Genomic DNA, 22,682 nt, shown 5'->3' with positions numbered 1-22,682 from the left:
AAAAACTTGGACAAAGTCACGGGCCAACCAGTATACAGAATAATGGGCCGCACATAGTTCTCCATATAGAATAATGTGCCCCACATAGTCCTCCATACAGTATAATGGGCCACACATAGTCCTCCATACAGTACAATAGGCCACACATAGTCCTCCATACAATATAATGGGTGCCACATGGTCCTCCATACAGAATAATGGGCCCCACACAGTCCTCCATATAGTATAATGGGCCCCACACAGTCCTTCATATAGTATAATGGGCCCCACATAGTCCTCCATACAGTATAATGGGCCCCACATAGCCCTCCTGCAGTATAATGGGCCCCACATAGTCCTCCATACAGAATAATGGCTCCCACATAGTCCTCCATACAGTATAATGGGCCCCACATAGACCTCCATACAGTATGAGGCCCCACATAGCCCCCCATACAGAATAATGGGCTTCACATAGCCCTCCATGCAGTATAATGGGCCCCACATAGTCCTCCATACAGAATAATGGCTCCCACATAGTCCTCCATACAGAATAATGGGCCCCACATAGACCTCCATACAGTATGAGGCCCCACATAGCCCCCCATACAGAATAATGGGCTTCACATAGCCCTCCATGCAGAAAAATGGGTTACACATAGGGGTGCTGATTCTGGTATCGCGGGCCAAATATAATCACCCTGCGGGCCAGATTGACACATGTGATCTAGATCATCATGGAGTCTCGTTGTATCGTCGGCCTGTTTGATTACTCAGATGCATTTATAAGATGCTCATCACTAAATCTCGCGCTGCTAAAACCCCAGCAATCAACTGCCATCTATAAAAACACTTCGAAGCAAGTGTTTAATTTCTGTACAGCGCCTCCACAGGGGAATGTAATCATTACACAGTTGCCATTTAAATCAAAAGATTATTTTGTAAATAACTCTAATGCGAGGACAGGAGCGAGATATACTTTAAGCTCTGTCTAGGGTTTGGAATTAGGGATGCCCCTGTTGTAACAGAATAATTTAATTGGGGGCATATGATGACGACATATGAGGTTTCACATCTTTTGGTTTAATGACTTTTTGTAATGACAACTGATGATTTTTTTTTTAGATGATGCAAGCGATCTCTCTGGTATTTCTGATATATTTTCTTAGTTCCCCTGGGAACGTTTTGTGAATTAAGAAATATACTCAGTTTTATAGTCTTAGCTTTGTTGGGATCTGTAGTTCTCCAACATGAAGGAGGGGTAGGCAGAGTTTAACCCACGTGTCTAAAAAAGAGAAAACAATGAAAGGATAGACCTAAACAGACATCATTGTAAATGAAGAACTTAGTTGAAGCTTTTTCCTGTGATGACACTATTTGTCCTGCGGTCATCAGTAGTTGTGGTCAATGCGTCCAGGCTCCAGTAAGTCCAATCATAATATGCTCTGGATAGCAGCTTCTCCCATAAACAGTTCGATCTTTATGAGTACGAGCGAGTAATAGTGTTTGTGCTCATTATACAATTTAAGTTTGATGACCCTCTAAGTTAATTAGTAAATTGTGTTTGCCACATAATTAGTACGGTAATGCTTTTGCTTATATCCTTCCATCTATAAAAATAGATTCTGATTAAACAAAAAAAAGTTTTCAAGTTATTTAAAGCTGCCTTAGACTCGCATTAGTGTTTGTCTCAGTTCTGTTACTTTTACAGAAAAATATTGCAAAATTTTTTTTCTAATATCTTCAGACTTCGTTGGCTAGTCTCCTTTCTGTTAGCTTTCCATTGTTCTTTTTTCAGTTCTACCCAATAATGGCTGATGTATCCATTCAGACACATTATACTACTTTTTCAAAGAGCTAAAAATGTCTCTATCACAAACTGATCAGGAATGGCAGCCTTGGCTCACATGGCCATTCTGGATAGTTAAAAATCCAAAATGAAAAAAATAAATAAGAATGAAAAAAAAAAAAAAGTGTTGGGCTTAATTTTACTAGTCAAAAGTACAAAAAAGTCTAAAGCTACATTTATTATTCATCGTATTGGGCTAACTTCTCACCTGGTGACGGAGAGGTCCTCTCCCAAACTTTCCCTAACAATTCATGACCGGCCTCTCCTCTGTCTGTGTAGCCATATCTATGTCTAGAGACTCTTAACCATGATATTTCTTTCAGGTTTGACACTGAGTTGGCACAGGCACAGGAGGAGGCACAAAGGGAGAAGGTCCTGAAGGAAAAGCTAAGTCGAGAAAAAGACATGCTCACGTCTGAGGTGTTCAGCCTTCGACAGCAGCTGGAGGTAAGACCGCTAAACTTCTGAGGTCTGATTTACAGGGGTGCTCTCATAAGGATGATTCCTTGGTGAACCGCCCTTGACTTCCTGCTTTGTTGGGGGCAGTGCTCTCCTAAAGATTGCAGCTCCGACCAGCAGTATGGTCGCACCACTGACCTGAACTGACTCTCTCCCAGGCTGCTGCCAGATGCTGCTTTGCCTTTGTAGAATGGTAGAAGCATTGGACAGCGGCTGGTCGGATCCAGCAATCTGGCCCTATTCCGGCTGTAAACTACAGAGCCTCCATGTGCCGTGCACTCTTTGCCTAGGAAACTGGTGATCCCGGGACTGCAGGGCGGTCCATAATCTAGGCAATCATCTGTAAACTGTAAAATTAAAAATCCCTCCGTTGTTGAGAATGGACAGGGTATTTAATATGAGGTAAATAGAATAGTTGTTTGTTTTTACAAGCACTTTGCAATTTTACCTGTTTATGAACTTTAGACAACCCCTTCAAAGTCCAAATACTTGAGCAAATATTAGTTTATAGAAAAAATATTGTCCTGCCCTTCTGTCCCACCCAATCTGACATTTGTAAAGACCCTGCTGTATGTCTTGTGTGACGGCTTACCTAGACACCTGCCGACGCCCAGCAAGCACTATATTTGCGTGATTTGTGAGTTTTTCAGCTCCTTTCACTTGGTTTTGGTGCTGTGTGGTGGTCACTGTTGCTGTGGTGTTGTGCTTGTGGGGTGCTGTGGCCTGGAGTCATGGGGGCTCAGCCTGGCATCATGGGTACTGTGGGGCACCAGGTCGCCCCCAAATTGCTAGAGCAGTGGTTGGCGCATGGAGCTGCACCTTTAAAGCTAGAAAAAGTTAGGGACCCACTTAGAGGTTCACCGTGACGTGGCAGTGGGCTTCATACAGTCTGATCAGAATGTTAAACTGAGAACAAATTCAGTTTTGTAAATTTTTGCCTAGAGGCATTTGATCAATGTATGAGTTTTGGATGTGCGGTCCATGTCTTTCTCTACAGCTATGGCATAAAACGCCTACATGTTCATCTTTACTGTATACAAAAGGTATTCACTTCTCCTTGTTTTCTGTTTTGCCCAATGCTCATGCATCAAACAGTTGTTCTTTTCACCAAAAATGATCACTCATAATGGTCAAAATCGGACATTTTGGACAAATTTTATCTGATTTGCATGGGGGCCTTTAATCCTTGTTTTGCCGCTATAAGTCTAGCAGTCATAACTAGGGATGGACGGTGGAAGTTCGGATTCTGTTACCTGACTCAAACTTTTTGTAAAAGTTCGGTTCGGGTACGAGAACAGTACCCGAACTTCAACCAGGACCCGTACACCATTCAAAATAAAGGCTGCCCGAACTCTGAAAGAAAAATCCGCGACACCACGGACTTACCTCCCAGACTCCGACGGACTTCCACTGAAAGTCTGCATTCGGCGTTCTGCCCCGAACAGTGACTATCCGGTACGAATGGAGAACATTTCAGGTCGGGTTCACCTATCTCTAGTCATAACCAGAAACCGGTGGCATTGTAACCAATGTATGACCCGCTTATGTACAGAATATGGATAGATCTACGCAAAATCATCCTCATTAATGGCAACATTTGTCTAAAAGACATGCAGAGATTATTGGATGCAGTTGAAGCTTTACTTTCACAATATATAAGGGAACTACACTGTGATAATTTCTTGCCTAAATAGTGCCTTTTAGAAAATCAGTTAGTTTGCGCCTGGAGAAATGGAGAATAATTACTTTATTTTATGAAGTGGAAAAAGATTGGCTGTGCCGATACCTGATCAGTTTGTTGTAGCAGTCTCTCTTCACTTTTTATTCTCAGAATCTAGGCTGCCATAATAGTAGCTGTATTCTGCAGCGCACATGGATTGTATTAAATAAGATAGTGTATGAATTAGGGATCTTTTTAATATTGCAATCCCTTAAGACCCTAGTTTAAAGGGTTTTTCTGGTGCCACACATTCTCTCCGGTAAATGACGTTGCATTTACAAGTGCCTGCCAGGATGCATGCATGCATGACCGGTAGGTATATTGCATTCGTCCTAGTCTAATCAATAGGACGGGTTCTTATGATACCTGTCGGTGGCGCAGACGACTTGGCACGCCACGGCAGTGAGCTGCAACCCTTTAAGATAACCATGATGTTGTAGTTTAACTTTAAAGGTCACAGGTAATATGTGGCTGTCCATTATGAGCTGCAGAACGATGAATTATTATCACTATATGGTGTCTAAGGAGCCTATAATATCTAGTTTATCATATTATCACCTGCCATTAACACGCCTCTCCCGCTGTATGATGTTCTGACAATTCATGTACTGGAATTAGTGAACCTATGTGACTTTAAAAAGGCTCTGCTTCATGTATAAATACTCGTGCTGCATGGCGTGCTTATCTCAGCGGGATAACATTTTATTCCCTCTTCCGCTAGCTTAAACTTCTTAAAAATCAATAAGCCAGTGCTTTCCTGTAATTTTGCCATTTTTATACCTTCTCTGATATTTGCTACAACAGAAAATGACCCATCTTTTTCCAATAGTAATTACATCAGTCTTCGAGCGTGTTTTCACTGGTCTCAGGCCATCATTCAATATGTTTTGAAGCTACTCGGTTTCTAAAATTTCAGCATACGAATATCAGATGTAAGTGTTAGCTCTCCGATACATTTCTGTGATTGTGCTTTTCTTTATCAGGAGAAAGACTCCGAGATTTTAGTCTTCACACACAAGGTGGATCAGCTGGAAGTGGAACTTCAGGATATCTCCTCTCAGGAGTCCAAGGATGAGGCTTCTCTGGCCAAGGTCAAGAAACAGCTCCGAGATTTGGAAGCCAAAGTAAAGGACCAAGAAGAAGAACTTGATGAACAAGCAGGAACCATTCAAATGTTGGAGCAGGTATGTCCACCCATGCCAATAGCTAGGTTGATGGGTAGGTAGACCATAAAAAAGACGCTGTTTGACACACAAATGATTAGCAGATGCCTAAAAATGGCCAATATCTAGTGACTAGCTGGGCTGAACTTTTCTTTGTAAATGGTTCTTCTGAGGTCTAGGACAATATGGTGGAGGTTTTTCTGGTATGTTTGATGAACTCAACATGCTCACATTATTACTTATATGAACCGGTCAGAACAGCCTTTCCCTTAATATTGATTGGTTTCTTAAAATTAAGCTCCATCTTAGAACCATATATTATGAATTAGGATGATAGGGTTCTTATGCCATAGTAGGGGATATAAGGGGTGCCATCACCTTCCTCTACCTTTTGCTAACCATAGCTGAGAGTTCCCATACAGATGAGCTCTCTCTATGAAGGACATCTCTGCATTTGAAGGTAATACGAAGGTACAACATTGTTGGGAATGCAGCGGATTATTAGAGAAATTGCTGTATGAATGGGGTTTACTTTAAGGCAAGATCAGTAAAGTCACATTGAGGCGAGAAATATTGCCGGTCTAGATGAGGGTTTGGGTTGGAGTCAGACGCTCCTGATTCATGAAGAGGCGCATGAGTAACATGTGCTACTCAGAAATCTTACTCCAGTCAGAGACTGGAGTGAGATTCCTGGCGTATGGAACGCCATAACTCCTCAAGAATTAGGCAAGTTGTGGTGTCGCACCTCAGCCCCACTCATTTTAACAGAGCTGGGAAAAACTGTGGTGAAAAAGTGGCAAAGCTTGGAAAATTTCACAACTTTACCAAGCTTTTGTGATACTTTGAATCAGGGCCTGTCTCTCTACACCCTCAGCGTAATAGAGGAACTGTTTCTAGTTCTTGTATTCTCTGTTGTGAGGGAATGGACTGTCACAATGGGGCAGATTTGCTAATTTGCTATAAGACTGTCTAGTCCAATTCACAGTTAAAGCGCGCCAAAGTTATCAGTGGTAGATAAGTCTGGCACATCTTTTGTTAGCGTAGTTTTTTGTGCCAAGATCACTATTTAGGTCACACACTTTCTCATTGGACTCAACTCTTGCCAAGTGGGTCTAGAATGTGTCTAAAAACATAACTGTGTCGCAAAAAGCATAAAAGGTTGTTTTTTTTGGTTTGCTTTTTTTAGCACATTTCTGCAGCATCAATACGCACTTATGGAGATGCTGAGGGACAGGCATTAAAAAATTCAGTTCCAGGGCTCTTCTGGAGCCCATTCATTGAGTAAAATGGAGATTTTTCAATAGAAATATGTGGTTATTGCCAGAAATGTGCTCCCTAATATTCCCTAAAGTTTCTTAGTGGTTATGTCTGTCTTGATAATGTCGCCGTTGTTTTCCCATATTATACATTTTGTCTATTGCGATCTTTTACATTCAGGCTTAAGCTTTCTTGTATTGTGAAAGATCTGCTTTAGAAAAGCATTGGCGCGTGACTAACTATGATTCACGGGGATGTACAACATAACTCTTGATTCTCAGGATATCCGCACAAGTTTTTCTTTTCATGACAGTAATTTTGGTTAAGACTCTCCGGACTATTGTGTGCTTGAAGGCGTAAACAGTTCCGGCTTACTGTGAGAGATGAGGGATTGCAATAAGGATTTAAATAGAGATATTGGAAAGGATTTTAATAGATCAGACACAGTGCAGAACTCTTAAGAATTTGTGCAATGTCAACTCGACCCGAACAATGAAAGAGCAACGTGTATTTATCAGCCTTTATCAGGACGCTTTCATACATTTATGCTTTAAATATATACAGTAACATTCCTTTAATCAGACTTCAATAGGACAAAAAAGGTGCTGGATTATGAGATATAATCATAGATAAGACTGTATAACTCGCTTGCAAAAGCTGAGGGTGTTCAGGAGGAAAGACAAACTTTCCTTTTAATTTCCTTAAAGTGAAACTGACAGCTGTTTTAGGAGTGGGAGGGGCGCAGTCTCTGTTCAATAATTAAAATATTACCCAATTAGTTGCTTTATTGCCTAGAAATTTGTGCTTTTAGCCATATAAAAATTAGACTGCAAGTGCACTGGATGTAGCAAATGCACTTGCAGTCCTCTTCAGTTCTCCCTGCACGGCACTGCCCCTCTCTACTTAATTTGCATCGGTGTTGTCTGTGGATGATATCACTGGCAAGAGGCTGACTCCCCTGACCGTAAAGCAGCCAGAGGCAATGCCAGGCGGGGAGAACTGATGAGGAGCCATGGACTGCAAGTACTCTTAAGTGGAAGTCTTCAAACAGAGGCTGGACAGACAGCTCTCTGAGATGGTTTACTGAATCCTGCATTGAGCAGGGAGTTGGACACGATGACCCTGGATGTCCCTTAGGATTCTACACTTGAAACACCAAGTGCACTTGCAGTCTAATTTACTTATAGATAAAGGTACAGATTTCTCTACAATGAAGCAACTGATCTGGATGTAATAGGTATCATTTTAATTGTTAAACAATGATGTATACGGTCAGGGACGGGATCGGGGAGATCACGCAATATCTCACCGCTGTTGTCACGTCATCAGGAATTCACAGGATTTAGCAGGGATTCGCTAGCACCCGATCCCGATTACTCACTACTTAGCAATCGGCAAGCGGATTACAATGCGTGGGATGTGTGTACAAGCCCCGTACGGCTACTGCTGGCTTCACAATAGCCCAAGTAATATTATTCTCTGCCACCACCGGCCGAGTTTGAACTATAATACAGGCCTGGCCGGACGCTTGTTTTCTGGTAGCGTATATGGCTTCGGGGAAGGGACCGATTACAGGACAAAAGAAACAGAACTATTAAATGTTATATTTAATCCAAAATGAAGGCAGTGTTTAGGAAAAATATACAAAGATTTTTGAAGTGGACAGTTTCATAAAATAGGATTACAGAAGAAACTTACTATAGAGTTCGCAGAGACGAATCCGTATAGCTGGAGGAGGGGCTCACCGATTTGATTTGAGCGGTATCGAACGGGATCCGTTGCTTATAGTATGTATACCCCCCTGGCAATTAATATGGATCAATCTTCAGTTGGATCTTTTATGCCGAAGAGGGGACCTACCCACACGCCCCTTGTGCTGTCATCATGTGGGCTGGGCCCCACCCTTCATGTTTTTATTAAAAACGCTAACTTCTGGGATACTTTAATCTCTCGTTGCCCACAGAAGCTGGCAAGCAACGCCATATTTTCTGTGGTGAATTTACCTTTCATTAGAGACCACACATGGCGTATCTGCGGTCCATTATTCTGGTACTTTTGCGTTACCGCTCCTTGGAGGGGCTTACAGCGATGGGAAAATATCCATGTTGTTCCCTAGCTGACCCTGTCACTAAAAATATAGGTCCCATTATTATCAGTGTTATGGAACTTACAATATTCAATATTTCTTATCGGTGCCTGACATCCTGGTAATCTCTCTTAAATTCCCGGTGACGTCCTGGGAATAGAACTTCCTCAGCTGGAGGTAAATTGTCGCAGGTCTGTGTTAGAGGAAAACACACTCGCATTTTAAGTGGGTTGGTAGCACCTGTCTTGTTCCAGCATATGCTTGAGTCACTACTGTTCTGCGTGTTTATTTGCATAGGAGCCACTTTAGATTGTCATCTGTTCTCTTGTGACAAATGGTGGATAAGGGAGAAGGGAATGAGAGGTCTGGGAGAGAGACTTCTTAATATCTTCTTAATATCTATGACAAGGGAGGGGTGAGAGGGACTTCAGGGTGAGAAAGAATTGTTAATATTTTCTTAATACTTCCATGACATATACATTTGCTTTTCCCCCCTAAAATTCCACTGATAGATCTTATATACCTTTCATTTTTTGCTACCTGTTTTGTGCTGGACACAAATTTATTGTTAGATTTTCTGATTAATTGCTTATATGTTTCTCGTTGCTCCCGATATCCATCTTCCATTGCTCTTGCTGTTTCTAGAGCACAGCAGTACAGGAAGGATCTTGGAATCCCGGCCGTTCAGTCCCTGTTAGAATAATAGTAATAAAAATATCTACGATCGGTAAGATTTCATGTCCTTGTTCATCTGCTGCTCTGCCTCCTTCCTGGGCTGCTCTTGGCCATTACCTATATATCTTCCTGTTGGTAGCTGTAAAAGTTAAAGAAGTGCCATTAGCTGTCCTGACATCAGGGAGCGATTGCAGAGTCAGCGACTGGGCCAGAGAGATGAATGGTCATCGGGAGACTTGTCTGGCCTCTGTTCCTATATGTTCAGCACTTGGAGCTCTCTCTTCACTGCTTAGATTATCTTTTTCTTGCAGAAAATGTAGCCCGAGAGCTGTGAGCAGGCATTTTCCTCTCACCTCGGTGGGGCAGTCACTCTATGTAAATACCCTCTCGGGGGTGGTTTGCAGATCTATTCCTCTCTATGTTGATGGATCTTTTCACGCTTGCAGAGTAAAGACTTCAGAAATCTCTCTCGTGTGCACTACTGACTAAAGTTTGTGCATTGACAGCGATCATCCCTGATAATGGCACACAGAGGCTGGGTTCCTGTTTGTCACTTTGTTGTACTGTGACATTACTTATGCATAATCCTATACTATAAAACTGAAGCAGGGAACATAGAATAAGGTAAAGGGATATTCCACATAAAATTGGAGATTTAGCTCTGAGTGATCAGCACTTCTAAAGTTAAACTATCCATTTGTCTGAGATTAGCAGAAATCTCCTTCGACTCCAAACATTGCTTTTTACCTCCAGGATAGTCATTGCCCGATGGCTTGCAAGTTCTTTGGATGGTCTGTTCCATCAGTATTGGTGCAAACGACTGAGTGGGATCGGATATTCATGGAGGTGATGAGAAACCAAGCAAAAAAAAAATTCTCCACCTTCTCCATGCAGTTTGTCCGTGACAATCAGACCACTCTCGGATGTCTGATTTTTTTTTTTTTTTTTTTTTAACACAGACTTATAGACTTGAATGAGTGAGTGCCATCCGATTTTCGTTTCAGGGGAAAAATCGGAGTTGTGCACAGCCACATAGAAAAACATGGGTATGCCTGCTATCCATGTAAACCACAGTTAGCACTTGTCTGATTTATACAGTCATCTGCACCTGCCCTTATAACGGCGACGGTCTCTGTCACGGCGATACCACAACAGAGAGGGGCCAGAAGATCACGACGTCTGGTTTCACAAGCTTCTGCACTGATTAGAACGGATTCACCATATCATTAAACAGTAAGGGTCATTTTTTTTGCTGGCAGTGCAAGGGTTAATAAGTTCAGTTGCTCTCCAATCTGGATTGTCTCAGCTGTTCAATGTTGGCCTCTCCCCTCTGCTATATATGCTCACCACTGGCACTTAGGAATTGCCATTGTTAGTTCTTACTGCCTGGTTTGGAGTTGGAGGTATAGTTCGTGGTTGGAGTTGGCTTTTGGAGATTTGTTCAGGAGTTGCGTGGAGTTTGTTTGTTTTGTTCATCCTTATCCTCTCTTATTTGGTTTCACTTTCCCTGTGTTCCACTCTGTTGTTTGGTGAATGTATTTTGTATGATTGTAGTTTTCATTTATCCCTGCTAGTCTAGTCTTCCCTTGGTTTGTCTGGTTAGTGTTATCCTATACACTTAAGCCACTCACCTCTCTAAGTGGAAGATGGAACAGATGTGGGATAATTTAGGAGCATAACAAGGCACGTGACCCTGGTGTCTCCACCTTCAGGAGTAATCCAGGGGATAGAGAGAAACTATGGCGCCCCTAGTTCTAGGGATTGGGTAGATGCCCACAGTCCTTAGTCACTACGTGACAGTCCCACTCCCGTCAACCCCAGTTGATTGAAGGGGTATTGAAGCTCCATACATTTTGTAATGGCCATTAATCGTTCTGCACCACTCCGGTTGAATGAAAAAGGTTCAGTGCCACTCATGGCTGCTGTGCAATGTACGGAGATACTCCACTTCTGCTGCTCCATGGTCCCTTCAGTCAACTCCCAAGGATAGGCCATCTATATTAAAGTCCTGTAAAATCACTAAACAACCAACGATATGCTGTTTTTACAGTGCTTGAGAATCCGTGCTGTATATACTCATCTGTGTAATGAACTTTTGATCCCTGCCTTTTAACCGTTTGATCATGTTTCTAAACTACGGCGTTAAAGGGGATTTTCACCTGGTGACACAATCTGAGTTATGTAGTCATCCCTGAGAACCTAGACAGGATCCAGGAATGCTTGTATAATAGACTGTTTGGTAGGGCGCTCTGAGTGATTTACATTACATGTACTCCATCTACACAATTCTCCTATACAAACAGCCACAACGGTGAAAAAAAAAAAAGCTATGGCTACTGAAATGTATAAAAGCAAGATTGGAAAAATATAGGTATTCATTATGGCCCAAACAGGCCTTAGCGGGTTGAAAAGGTAATGGTGAGGTGACCTGAGGTCTTCTGTTGGTAAGTTGAGTTTAGAAAATAGAGATTTTAATTATTTTAAACCCCAAACTGGGCCACTGCTAGCCATATGCTGAGTCCACCGCTCATCCCATTCCCTTTGACATTTTCTTCAAAGAGATGACGACAGAATGTTGCAGATTCCAGCAAAGTTACATTTTCCGTTGCAATACTAGTATTCACACATACAATATGCCCATGTACAAGTGTTAGAAATCGCTCATTGTGCAAGAGAAGATATAATTATCACATAGCTTAGATGTAAGCAGAACAATAGGGGTGTCCGGAATGTTAAAATTTAAGACAACATTTTTTTTTTCCCCCTTCTAGTCAAAATTACGCCTGGAGATGGAGATGGAAAGGCTTCGGCAGTCACACTCCAAAGAACTTGAGAATAAAGATGAAGAAGTGGAGGAGATTCGGCAGTCATGTCAGAAAAAGGTGACGCTGTCTGGCTGCTTGGGAGGGTAGATTGGACTTAAGGAGGAGTACGAAAGAGCTTCTGCCATTCCATTAGGGCACATGGACTTCTTAGAGGGGATCATTCTCTTAAAGGCTTATTCCCATAATCTCTCTTCTAGTGTGCACCGCTCCCTCACCCACCTACCTTCCTGTTTGGTGGGTGGACAGGTTGTTCTGCTTTAGTGACCGTTCTGGCCAGAAGCACCAACACACCACTGGCCTCGTTCCTGTCACTAGTGGGGTAGAGGTCCACTTCATTATAGATCTTCTCCTAGCTACCACACACACCCAGGAAACATGCTATAGCTATCGATGCGGTTATAGAGGTGTGGCCAGGATTAGGAGGTAACGCGCAAGCTCCTGAGATCCCGACTGGCCTATATATGGATAATAGAAACTGTGCATTTTTAGCCACCTCTCCAGGGCAACAGTAATTGGCCAAAATTCTTACTTTTAAAAATCTTAATAGTTTTAACCCTTTAAGATTCCCATGCATTTGTAACAGCAGAGAGCTGTTGCAAAGAGAAGCTCTCACTTTCGTCCCCACAACCTTCTACTAAATCAATGATTTCAAACTCAAACACCACAGAGGGCCAAAATTAAAAACTTGGACAAAGTGGCAGGCCAATCAGTATACAGAATAATGGGCCTCAGATAGTTCTCCATATAGAATAATGTGCCCCACATAGTCCTCCATACAGTATAATGGGCCAATGGGCCCCACATAGTCCTCCATACAGTATAATGGGCCCCACATAGTCCTCCATACAGTATAATGGGCCCCACATAGTCCTCCATACAGTATAATGGGCCCCACATAGTCCTCTATACAGTATAATGCGCCCCACATAGTCCTCCATACAGTATAATGGGCCCCACATAGTCCTCCATACAGTATAATGGGCCCCACATAGTCCTTCATACAGAATAATGGCCCCACATAGGGGTGGCGGTTCTGGTGTCACGAGCCAAATAAAACCATCCTGGGGGGCCAGATTTGGCCCATGGGCCAGAGTTTGACATGTACGTACAAAAGGACATTTAAAGAGGTTTTCTAGATTGGAGCTGAGTGCTGCTGATTATATTACTGCTTTTGTACGGTGTGTACGATCGCAAGGAAATGTGAGTGTGTGCCGATCGTGCACGAATGCGGGGTTGTGAATTAATCGGCGCCACTCACCTCCAGTGCATTACTCCTTTTAATGCATGCTTTGTGGCTTTATTTAAAGAAGGCGCTGTCCAGATAGCTTTCAGATTAGTATATTGCTATTGAATGAAACTGCAGACAAAAGTTGAATATTATCACAGTGATGTTTTCCATTTTTTATAGACTACGTCCTTGGAGGGGTTGTAAGAATAAATTATAAGAACATTGCAGCTTTCTGTAACATATAGCGCTACTCATGTCCGTAGGCTATGTCTGGTACTGCAGCTCAGCCCTATTGTCATCTTATTTAGTGAAAATCTCTTACTCGTTGTTTGCTCATTGCTGCAATCGCCTGAATAGGTTGCGATTTTCAATGTCGTGTAATTGTCGACTATTCTTTTAACACCCGTGCTCTTTCCATCTGAATAGCTGAAGCAGATGGAAGTTCAATTAGAAGAGGAGTATGAGGATAAACAGAAGGTCCTGAGAGAGAAGAGAGACCTGGAAAGCAGATTAAATTCTGTTAGCGAACAGGTAAGTTTAAAAATAAAAAAGGTCAGTGCTATCAGCCGTGCATGCCGCCTGCCTGGAGCTGGAAGCACTTTGTAGTAGGCCAGCGCCTGGCTTCAGGACCATGATTCACACTGTTACATTGGCTCTAGGTCGGTCAGCGCGACTTTGAAACCGAGAAACGTCTACGAAAGGACCTGAAGAGAACAAAAGCTCTGCTTGCCGATGCACAGATCATGCTTGACCACCTGAAGAACAATGCTCCTAGCAAACGAGAGATTGCACAGCTGAGGAGCCAGGTACTTGCTCTGGCACTCCATTGTAAATATTTTATATTTTAGCACTACTTCAGGGTCCCTCATTTTTTACAGGCTTTTTTTTTTATATAATGTACTAAATGATTAACCCTTCATTTTTATTTATTTTACTCCCTTATATAGCGCTATCATATTCCACAGCACTTTACAGACCTCATAATCACTGTCCCCATTGGGACTCACAATCTACATTCCCTATCAGTATGTCTTTGGAGTGTGGGAGGAAACTGGAGGAAACCGACGCAAACACAGGGAAAACATACAAACTCCTTGCAGATGTTGTCCTTGGTGGGATTTGAACCCAGGACCACAGAGCTGCAAAGTAATAGTGCTAACCACTGAGCCAATAATGGAGCTTACAAATGTAATTTCTCTTTTTCCGCTCATACACACCCACACACAAGCCAATTCAATGAATTTGAAATTAACCAGTCCACCATGCTGCCCCCTGCTTATTACCAGCTACATTTAAGAATGGGAAACCCCTCTACCCCTCCCCCCCCCCCCCCCCCCCCATCCACCTCCAGTTATAGTAAATGTATTCTTCAGTTGTCATTTTGGTTTTCACTGAACTTTCCCTGACTCCTGAATAGCAAATCTGCCAGGCTACGGAACTATATGGGAAGGAGAATGCATTAGTCTTGGGTCACACAAACACTTTTGTGGGCGATATGTTGTCCGTGTGTGCAGCAGCCTGCGTATAATCACAGCATGCTGGCCAGGTATTCAAATTGTCAGTGCACGGGAGCAATAGTACAGATTATGGCACTTGACCTCCATGTGGATGAGGGCACAGAGCAGCACACGGACCCAGTCATGACTAATCTGAGAATGCCAACGTTTGTGTGAACTTGGTCTCATTGTGTAATTGCTTGATTTTCTGGATTCAAGAAAAGCAGTGGGATCATTAAAGAGGTTGTCCACTACTTTAGCACCGATGACCTATCGTTACGATAGATCATCAATGTCTGATTGGTCAGGGTCTAACAACCGGCACCCCTGCCAATCAGCTGCTATCTGTGTCGGCGGCCGACGGCTGGAAATACTCACTTGTGGAGCTGGCTGTCTTCTGGTAGGGGCCAGGGTTTGGTACTGCACACCCTCCTCCTATTCATATCAATAGGAGGCGGATGTGTAGTACCCTGTGGCGGCCACTATCAGAAGATGGCCAGCTCCGCAAGTGAGTATTTTTGGCCAACACGGAGAACAGCTGATCGGCGGGGCTGCCGGTTGTCGGGCCCCTGCCGATCAGACATTGATTAGCTATTTTTGGGAAAGGCCATCAATGTAAAAGTAGTGGATAATCTCTTTAATGACATCTGTGTTGGGTGTCACTTAGTTTCTGTTCATGAGAAATCTAAGAAACTTACAAACTTGCTGTAATTTATGGAACCCTGATAGAAGAGGGCAAGTCAAGGAGAAAGAAGCAGCCCTCCCTGAACCTGTGTATATGTGCATGTATTGTGGTGTGTTAATATACTCATCTACCACTATCCTCTCCGGGAACCAGTGCCGTTCTGCTCAGCTTCTCACAGACATCACCACTTTTCAGACTTTCCAGATCACACTGTGCTCTGCGTGACCCAGAAGTGGCTTTGATAGTGCAAGTGTATGGAGTGTCAGAACGAGGCACCATAGTCTTACAGTGTAAAAAAGATTTCCAGCTCACCCATAGAGTGACTCGGAAGTCTGAAGAGCAGTGACGGAGCAGCACTGGATTCTGGAGAACTCAGCGGTAGGTGAGTATATTAATACACTGCTACATAGTGCATGTACTGTAGTGTCAAAGTCAGGTAGGACAGGGTTAAAACCTAGCACTGGAGGTCCTGATTATCTATATTCGCTAGCTATGAATAGAGCCAAGCCCCGTTTGCTAGCTATGAATAGAGCCAAGCCCTGTGTTCATTTTGTGGTCTGGCAGCTAGGGAAGCTGAGCAGTCTGTGTGTTGGAACTTTGAGTAGCTCAGCGTTTTTGAGTAACCAGTGAATGTGAGCATAGAACCTAAAGGAGAACCTGAATTGCTGTCTCAGTTGAAACCCTGTTATTGCTTTGTCCTAATTGAAAAAGGACTGATTTTTATTGTTATGTGTGTGCTGGCAAAAAGATGTCTTACATTTAAAGAATTGTGCAAGTTTATGAAGTTCAATAACTCTCACATTGATTGAACACAAGAATCCGGTGCCTGTGTGAACTCTTAATGCCTACCTGAGACCATGAATCCCTCCCTAAAACATAAAAAACAATTTATTTAGAGTAAAAAAAAATTGATAGGAGGCTTTTTTTTTTTTTTTAAAGACTTTATGCCCGGTTTAATAAGTAACTGTATTAGTCTCCAAGAAGAATGGCGTTCCACAACTTTTGACCAACGTTTCTGAAAAACAATAATAAGGAAAAAGAATTGAGTGCTTAATAGAAAAATCTAGCATGGCTCCTGTGACAGCGCCTTGATAAAAGTCTTCCAGCCTCCGAGCTTTCGTCTGTGCTCAAGTGTACTCTGAAGGGGTAAAACAATTATCAGAAAGCTGTGAGAAATCCCCAAGAGGCCGTTTCATAATGTAAAGCAGATTGGTGCCCGGGTTCCTGCTCCGTGTTGCTGGCCCTGCTATTTCTTTTCCCTCCTAGACCATAAATTCACTGTTTTCTGCAATGTTATTTACTTCTGGGGGAATATTTTACCGTCACTGATACGCTCTGCTGTAAATCTGCCTCCAAGTATCTGCTATCGTACGAGTCTGACAGACTGTATACATGCAACCGCAAAATATGTTTTACAGGAATTCCATAGACTTGGAGTAAACTGCCCCATTAAGATGCTTTTGTGCATCTCCTCAAGGCTGGCACGGGCTGATGTGAATGTATAATGACATTTCCTTACATATGTTTTATACCAGCACTGTAGCTCTTTCTCTTCTTCCCTTACTATCTATGTAGTTTAGGCCGTAAATCAAATCCTCAAGAAATATTGATAGCCCAAGTCTTTGTCGAACAGTCTTATTGAATTCTGTGTTTTAATCACAGCTGGAAGAATCTGAATTTACTTGCGCAGCTGCAGTAAAGTCTCGAAAATCCATGGAGGTTGAAATGGAGGATCTCCATCTTCAAATCGATGATATTTCCAAAGCGAAGACAGCGGTAAGGTTTATTTCTTTATAGAATGTTCTTTACCTAGAGCCAACATATCCTGCAGCGATGTACAGAGAAGGCGCTCCTATTGATCACGGTCTCCCTGGGCTTCAGAATGTAATTTCCCTATCTCTAGCGTGCACACATACTCTGGGGCCAGATTCATTGGAAGCCAATTAATTTAATGATAGAGCATGGTAGGACGCCAGACTACCCTGAGGCAACCTAGAAGAACACACAGCACACAAACGTGGTCTAATTTGACCCTGTGACCCCAGTGCTACGGTGCTGACTACTAGCCACTGGTTTAAAATGTTACTTATTTTGTGTACTGTTTCTGTATTTCTTTCTTTCCCATTAATTCTCATCTCCAAGATCCTATCCCAATATTGTAGTAGGTGTAATAATATAAATATTAGCAAATACCTCCAGTTACAAATGTAGTATAGTTCTTCTGATTCGCTATGTTGCTTACCCCATGTGCAGGGCATTGCAGTAGCTTGGGTATCCATGGTTACGACCACAAACAACTAACTAACTGTCACTATGTGAATGGTCGTAACCATGGATACCTAAGCTACAGCAATGCCCTGCAGATGGGATTAGCAACATGGCTAATCAGAAGCACTATACTACATTTCTAATTGGAGGTATATGCTGATATTATTATTACAACTGCTACATATTGGGATAGGATCTTGGAGGTGGGAATACCCCTTTAATTCACACATCTTTGAGTCATTTACTGAAATGCTGGCTTACATTTCTTAAAGGAATAGGTCTCATCAAAAATGGGCAAAATTGCAAAGGGCTTGTGAAAACAAGATACCTTGCAATTTACTTGGTTTTGGCCCCTTAAGGACGGAGCTAATTTTAATTTTTACATTTGCACTTTTCTCTCCTTCTTCTCCCAAGAGCCAAAAATTCCAAGTCTGGTGAAATAAGACAAAAATAAAAAGCAATTCTTCTATGTTTTTTGTTGGTTTTGTTTTTGCTGTAAAAAAATATTCTGAAACCTGATTAGAACGATTACACACATACCAAAATTGCATAGACTTTTTTTTTATTATCATTATTTAAGTCATGAAAGAAAAATTCTGAAGTTTAAAAAAAATATATATTTTTTTTCTGGTCTGTCACCATTTTTCAAACCTGTAACTTTTCTATTTTTTAATTGAACCATGTCGACTTTTTTTTTTTTTTTTGCGTGGTCAGTTGACTGTTTTATTGATAGCTATTTGTGATTTTGATTGTTTTTTTTTGTTGTTGTTGTTTTCTTTTTTTTTTTTTTTTTAAAGAGAGGAGTGGTGACCAAAAAAACACAATGCTGTTATTAAATTATTCTTGATGTCTTTATTCATGAACGCACCACTCCCCATGTCTATTGACTTCCTCCTTGCAAGGGCTGGTGCCCCCCCCCCTGAAGATTGTGATCGGACTCAAAGAGTGGTCGTAAATGGCTTCACATCCAGTTGGATGAATGTCTCAAGTGGGGTACCACAGGGCTCTTTCCTGGGACCTGTATTGTTCAACATCTTTATCAATGATTTAGATGAAGGAATTGAGGGTAAACTGATTAGATTTGCTGATGACACAAAGCTAGGAGGGATAGCAAATACTAGAGGAGAGAGAGGATTCAAAAAGACCTAAATAAACTGGAGCAGTGGGCAGCAACCAACAGAATGGTTTTTAACAGGGAAAAATGCAAAGTACTACATCTGGGCAATAAAAATGAAAACCGCATATACAGAATGGGAAGAATAGAGCTAAGCAACAGTACATGTGAAAAAGACTTAGGTATACTAATAGATCATAGACTGAACATGAGTCAACAGTGTGATGCAGCAGCAAAAAAGGCAAATACAATTCTGGGATGTATTAACAGAAGCATACAGTCTAGATCACGTGAAGTCATTATCGGTCTTTACTCCTCTTTGGTCAGACCTCATCTGGAATACTGTGTCCAGTTTTGGGCATCACATTTTAAAAAAGACATAGACAAACTGGAGCAAGTTCAGAGAAGAGCGACCAGAATGGTGACCGGTCTGCAAACCATGTCCTATGAGGAACGGTTACAGGATTTGGGAATGTTTAGCTTGCTAAAAAGAAGACTGAGAGGAGACTTAATAGCTGTCTACAAATATCTCAAGGGCTGTCACATTGAAGAAGGATCATCTTTATTCTCATTTGCACAAGGAAAGACTAGAAGCAATGGGATGAAACTGAATGGGAGGAGACACAGATTAGATATTAGAAAAAACTTTTTGACAGTGAGGGAGATCAATGAGTGGAACAGGCTGCCACGAGAGGTGGTGAGTTCTCCTTCAATGGAAGTCTTCAAACAGAGGCTGGACAGACATCTGTCTGAGATGGTTTAGTGACTCCTGCATTGAGCAGGGGGTTGGACCAGATGACCCAGGAGGTCCCTTCCAACTCTACCATTCTATGATTCTATGATTGACAATTTGGATTATCTATTGGTCCGAACTGTGCACTCTCCTATGCTGCAAGCAGAGGCAACTTTTGCCTGGGCAGAAGTAATGGAGCAGAGGGTACTGAAGCTGGCTGGATCAAGCAATCCTGGCACCGCTTACATGTCCAATCATTGCTCCTTGCCTTACTGGCAATGTCTGACTTCAGGTAACCTGGTCACTGACCAGGGAATGGTAGGACTAAAAATCTCTGTGTTTTTGAGAGCAGAGGATTTTCTATAAAGGATAAATTGCAAGGTTGATTGTTTTTTAAGCAGTTTGCAATTTTACCCATTTAACAAGGTGAGTCAATGCTTTTTATTTGCACCACAAAATAGAACATGCGTATTATAAATTTGGCACACTTTATTTCACTCCTTTTAGGTCGCAAGGTGTCAAAAATATGCAAACTTGGGTTTCAGATGTTGTTTTCAATCTGTTCCATCTCTTATTTATGGTCTCAATAAGCTGAAAATTTACATTGCCTGATATGCTTCTCTATCGGGCAATGTAAATTTTCAGTTCATTCCCTTATTTAAAGGGATTCCCTTATTTAAAGGGAATCTGTCACCAGGTTTTTGCTAAGTAATCTGAGAGCAGCATGATGTAGAGGCTGAAACCCTGATTCCAGCAATGTATCGCTTACTGGGATGCATGCTGTCATTTTAATATGCAGCACAGAAAACTGTGATTGTATCTAGCAGAGCTCACAATGCTGAGCCTTGTATAACCCCGCCCACACCACTGATTGGCAGATTTTTGTGTACACTGTACAGTTGCCAATCAGTGGTGGGGGTGGGGTTACACAGAGACACGAGACACCTAGTCCTGTAGTGATCATCTCCTGCTGATAAAACACAGATTTATTTGAAACCGCAAAATACAGCCTAATAAATGACACATCTTCGGAATCAAGGTCTCTGCCCCTACATCATGCTGCTCTCAGATTGCATAGCAAAACCTGCTATTCCCTTTAAGATTCCCTTTAAGAGACCCATATTTAGGCCATATACCATCTACTTCATTATCTAGTATGAGGCACAGACTTTTCCCTTCACAGGAACTGTTTCCATCTCTGTGCTTTGGACACGATTGTAATTGCACAGAAATATTGTTTGTCATATCCAAGGGCATTGAAAATCTGGTTTGTTAGAATTTTGTCCTCGCTTCTAAGAACTGATTCTTGTATTGGAGGTTATATTTGTCCTGATATCGTGTAACATTGCCCTACAGAGTATTTGCTAAAGACCTTCAAATGTCTCTTTATAGAAACCTGCTAGTAATGTAATTGGTTCTCATGATCCCGGTTTTGTAGCCTAATATAATAACCCAATCTGCATTGTGACCGTCACAGCTGCATTGAGGCCTGAATAAAGTTTTGTCCTCAGTTAACCTCTCTCCTGCTGGATACATTTGCTGGGTTTTCCATTCTCATCATGTGGCAATGATACGGGGGCAGGCAGCCTTGCAATGACATTTTCATTTAAACTAAGTTTAATAAATTTCTCTCCTAAGCTGTGTCCAGTTTCCCCCCCAGTAATAATAAGATAGATGACAGCAAAGCCGGAGCTAGAAAAGTCGTTTTACTTTGGAATGATGCGCTAATAGATTCATTAACTTTCTGAAGCCAGCATTATTCTCTTTATTAACAGCACTACCCCTCCCAAATCCAGCACCGTCGCTTTCTGCCTTCAGCTGCTCTGCCGCATAGCGCTGACATTATCTGAATTGTAGAATTATAGAAAAATGGGTTTCCAAAGCCAAAGTCTAAATCAGGGATGTCAAACTCAAATACACTGAAGGCCAAAATTAAAAACGTGGACAAAGTCGCAGGTCAACCTTGATATTTATTAAACAAAAAAAGTGTTCAGTTGGGGAAGTCTTTCCTTATCATCAAATGTGGAAACAAACTTAAAGGGGTTGTCCCACAAACAAAGTACATTTTAATTAATATATCTTACGAGACAGACCGGAACATTGAGTATTTCCTCACTGGCAGGGGCTTACATAGAAATCATGGGGTCCCATAGCAGAAGTTCTAATTTGTCCCCACCACTCGCTTAAAAAAAAAAAAGTAATATTCCTTGGGGTCACAGAACAACATATCTCACATCTTACAACTTTGCAGCCCTTACAAAGTAATTTTCCTCCTACTATACCCTAAACTCCCCAGGTCAAATTACAGTGACCCCATCATAGTATGATGCCCAAATTGTGATCCCCACACAGTCCTTTATACAGTATAATGATCCCACATAGTGCTCCATACAGAATAATGGGCCCCACATAGTCTTCCATACAGAATAATGGGCCCACATAGTCCTCCATACAGAATAATGGGCCCCACATAGTCCTCCATACAGAATAATGGGCCCCACATAGTCCTCCATAGAGAATAATGGGCCCCACATAGTCCTCCATAGAGAATAATGGGCCCTACATAGTCCTCCATACAGAATAATGGGCCCCACATAGTCCTCCATACAGAATAATGGGCCCCACATAGTCCTCCATACAGAATAATGGGCCCCACATAGCGCTCCATACAGAATAATGGGCCCCACATAGCGCTCCATACAGAATAATGGTCCCACATAGTCCTCCATACAGTATAATGGGCCCCACATAGTCCTCCATACAGAATAATGGGCCCCACATAGTCCTCCATACAGAATAATGGGCCCACATAGTCCTCCATACAGAATAATGGGCCCCACATAGCGCTCCATACAGAATAATGGGCCCACATAGTCCTCCATACAGTATAATGGGCCCACATAGTCCTCCATACAGTATTATGGGCCCACATAGTCCTCCATACAGTATTATGGGCCCCACATAGTCCTCCATGCGGTATAATGGCCCCACATAGTCTTCCATGCGGCTTAATGGCCCCACACAGTCCTCCATACGGTATAATGGCCCCACACAGTCCTCCATGCGGTATAATGGCCCCACATAGTCCTCCATACAGTATAATCTAGTAGAAAAGTGATGACTTATCTTCACTGGAGAACCCCTT

The 22,682-nt window shown here is 42.2% G+C and overlaps 1 protein-coding gene across 19 annotated transcripts in view; it reads left to right on the top strand.

The window, feature by feature from the left end:
- MYO18A (myosin XVIIIA) overlaps positions 1–22,682 on the top strand; it is a 386,801-nt gene that overhangs the window by 312,583 nt on the left and 51,536 nt on the right. For all 19 annotated transcript variants that reach the window (XM_073667936.1, XM_073667934.1, XM_073667935.1 and 16 more), the window contains 6 exons: positions 2,152–2,275; positions 4,991–5,191; positions 11,960–12,070; positions 13,668–13,772; positions 13,901–14,047; positions 17,085–17,198. In XM_073667936.1, the coding sequence (XP_073524037.1) occupies positions 2,152–2,275; positions 4,991–5,191; positions 11,960–12,070; positions 13,668–13,772; positions 13,901–14,047; positions 17,085–17,198 (802 nt within the window). The remainder of the gene's footprint in view (positions 1–2,151; positions 2,276–4,990; positions 5,192–11,959; positions 12,071–13,667; positions 13,773–13,900; positions 14,048–17,084; positions 17,199–22,682) is intronic.

The sequence above is a fragment of the Phyllobates terribilis genome, unplaced genomic scaffold (assembly GCF_046119375.1).
Source record: "Phyllobates terribilis strain yellow unplaced genomic scaffold, ASM4611937v1 Scaffold_2__4_contigs__length_985480577, whole genome shotgun sequence".
Lineage (NCBI taxonomy): Eukaryota > Metazoa > Chordata > Amphibia > Anura > Dendrobatidae > Phyllobates > Phyllobates terribilis.
Note: the sequence above shows the minus strand (reverse complement) of the source record. Positions and strands in the feature narration are given on the sequence as shown.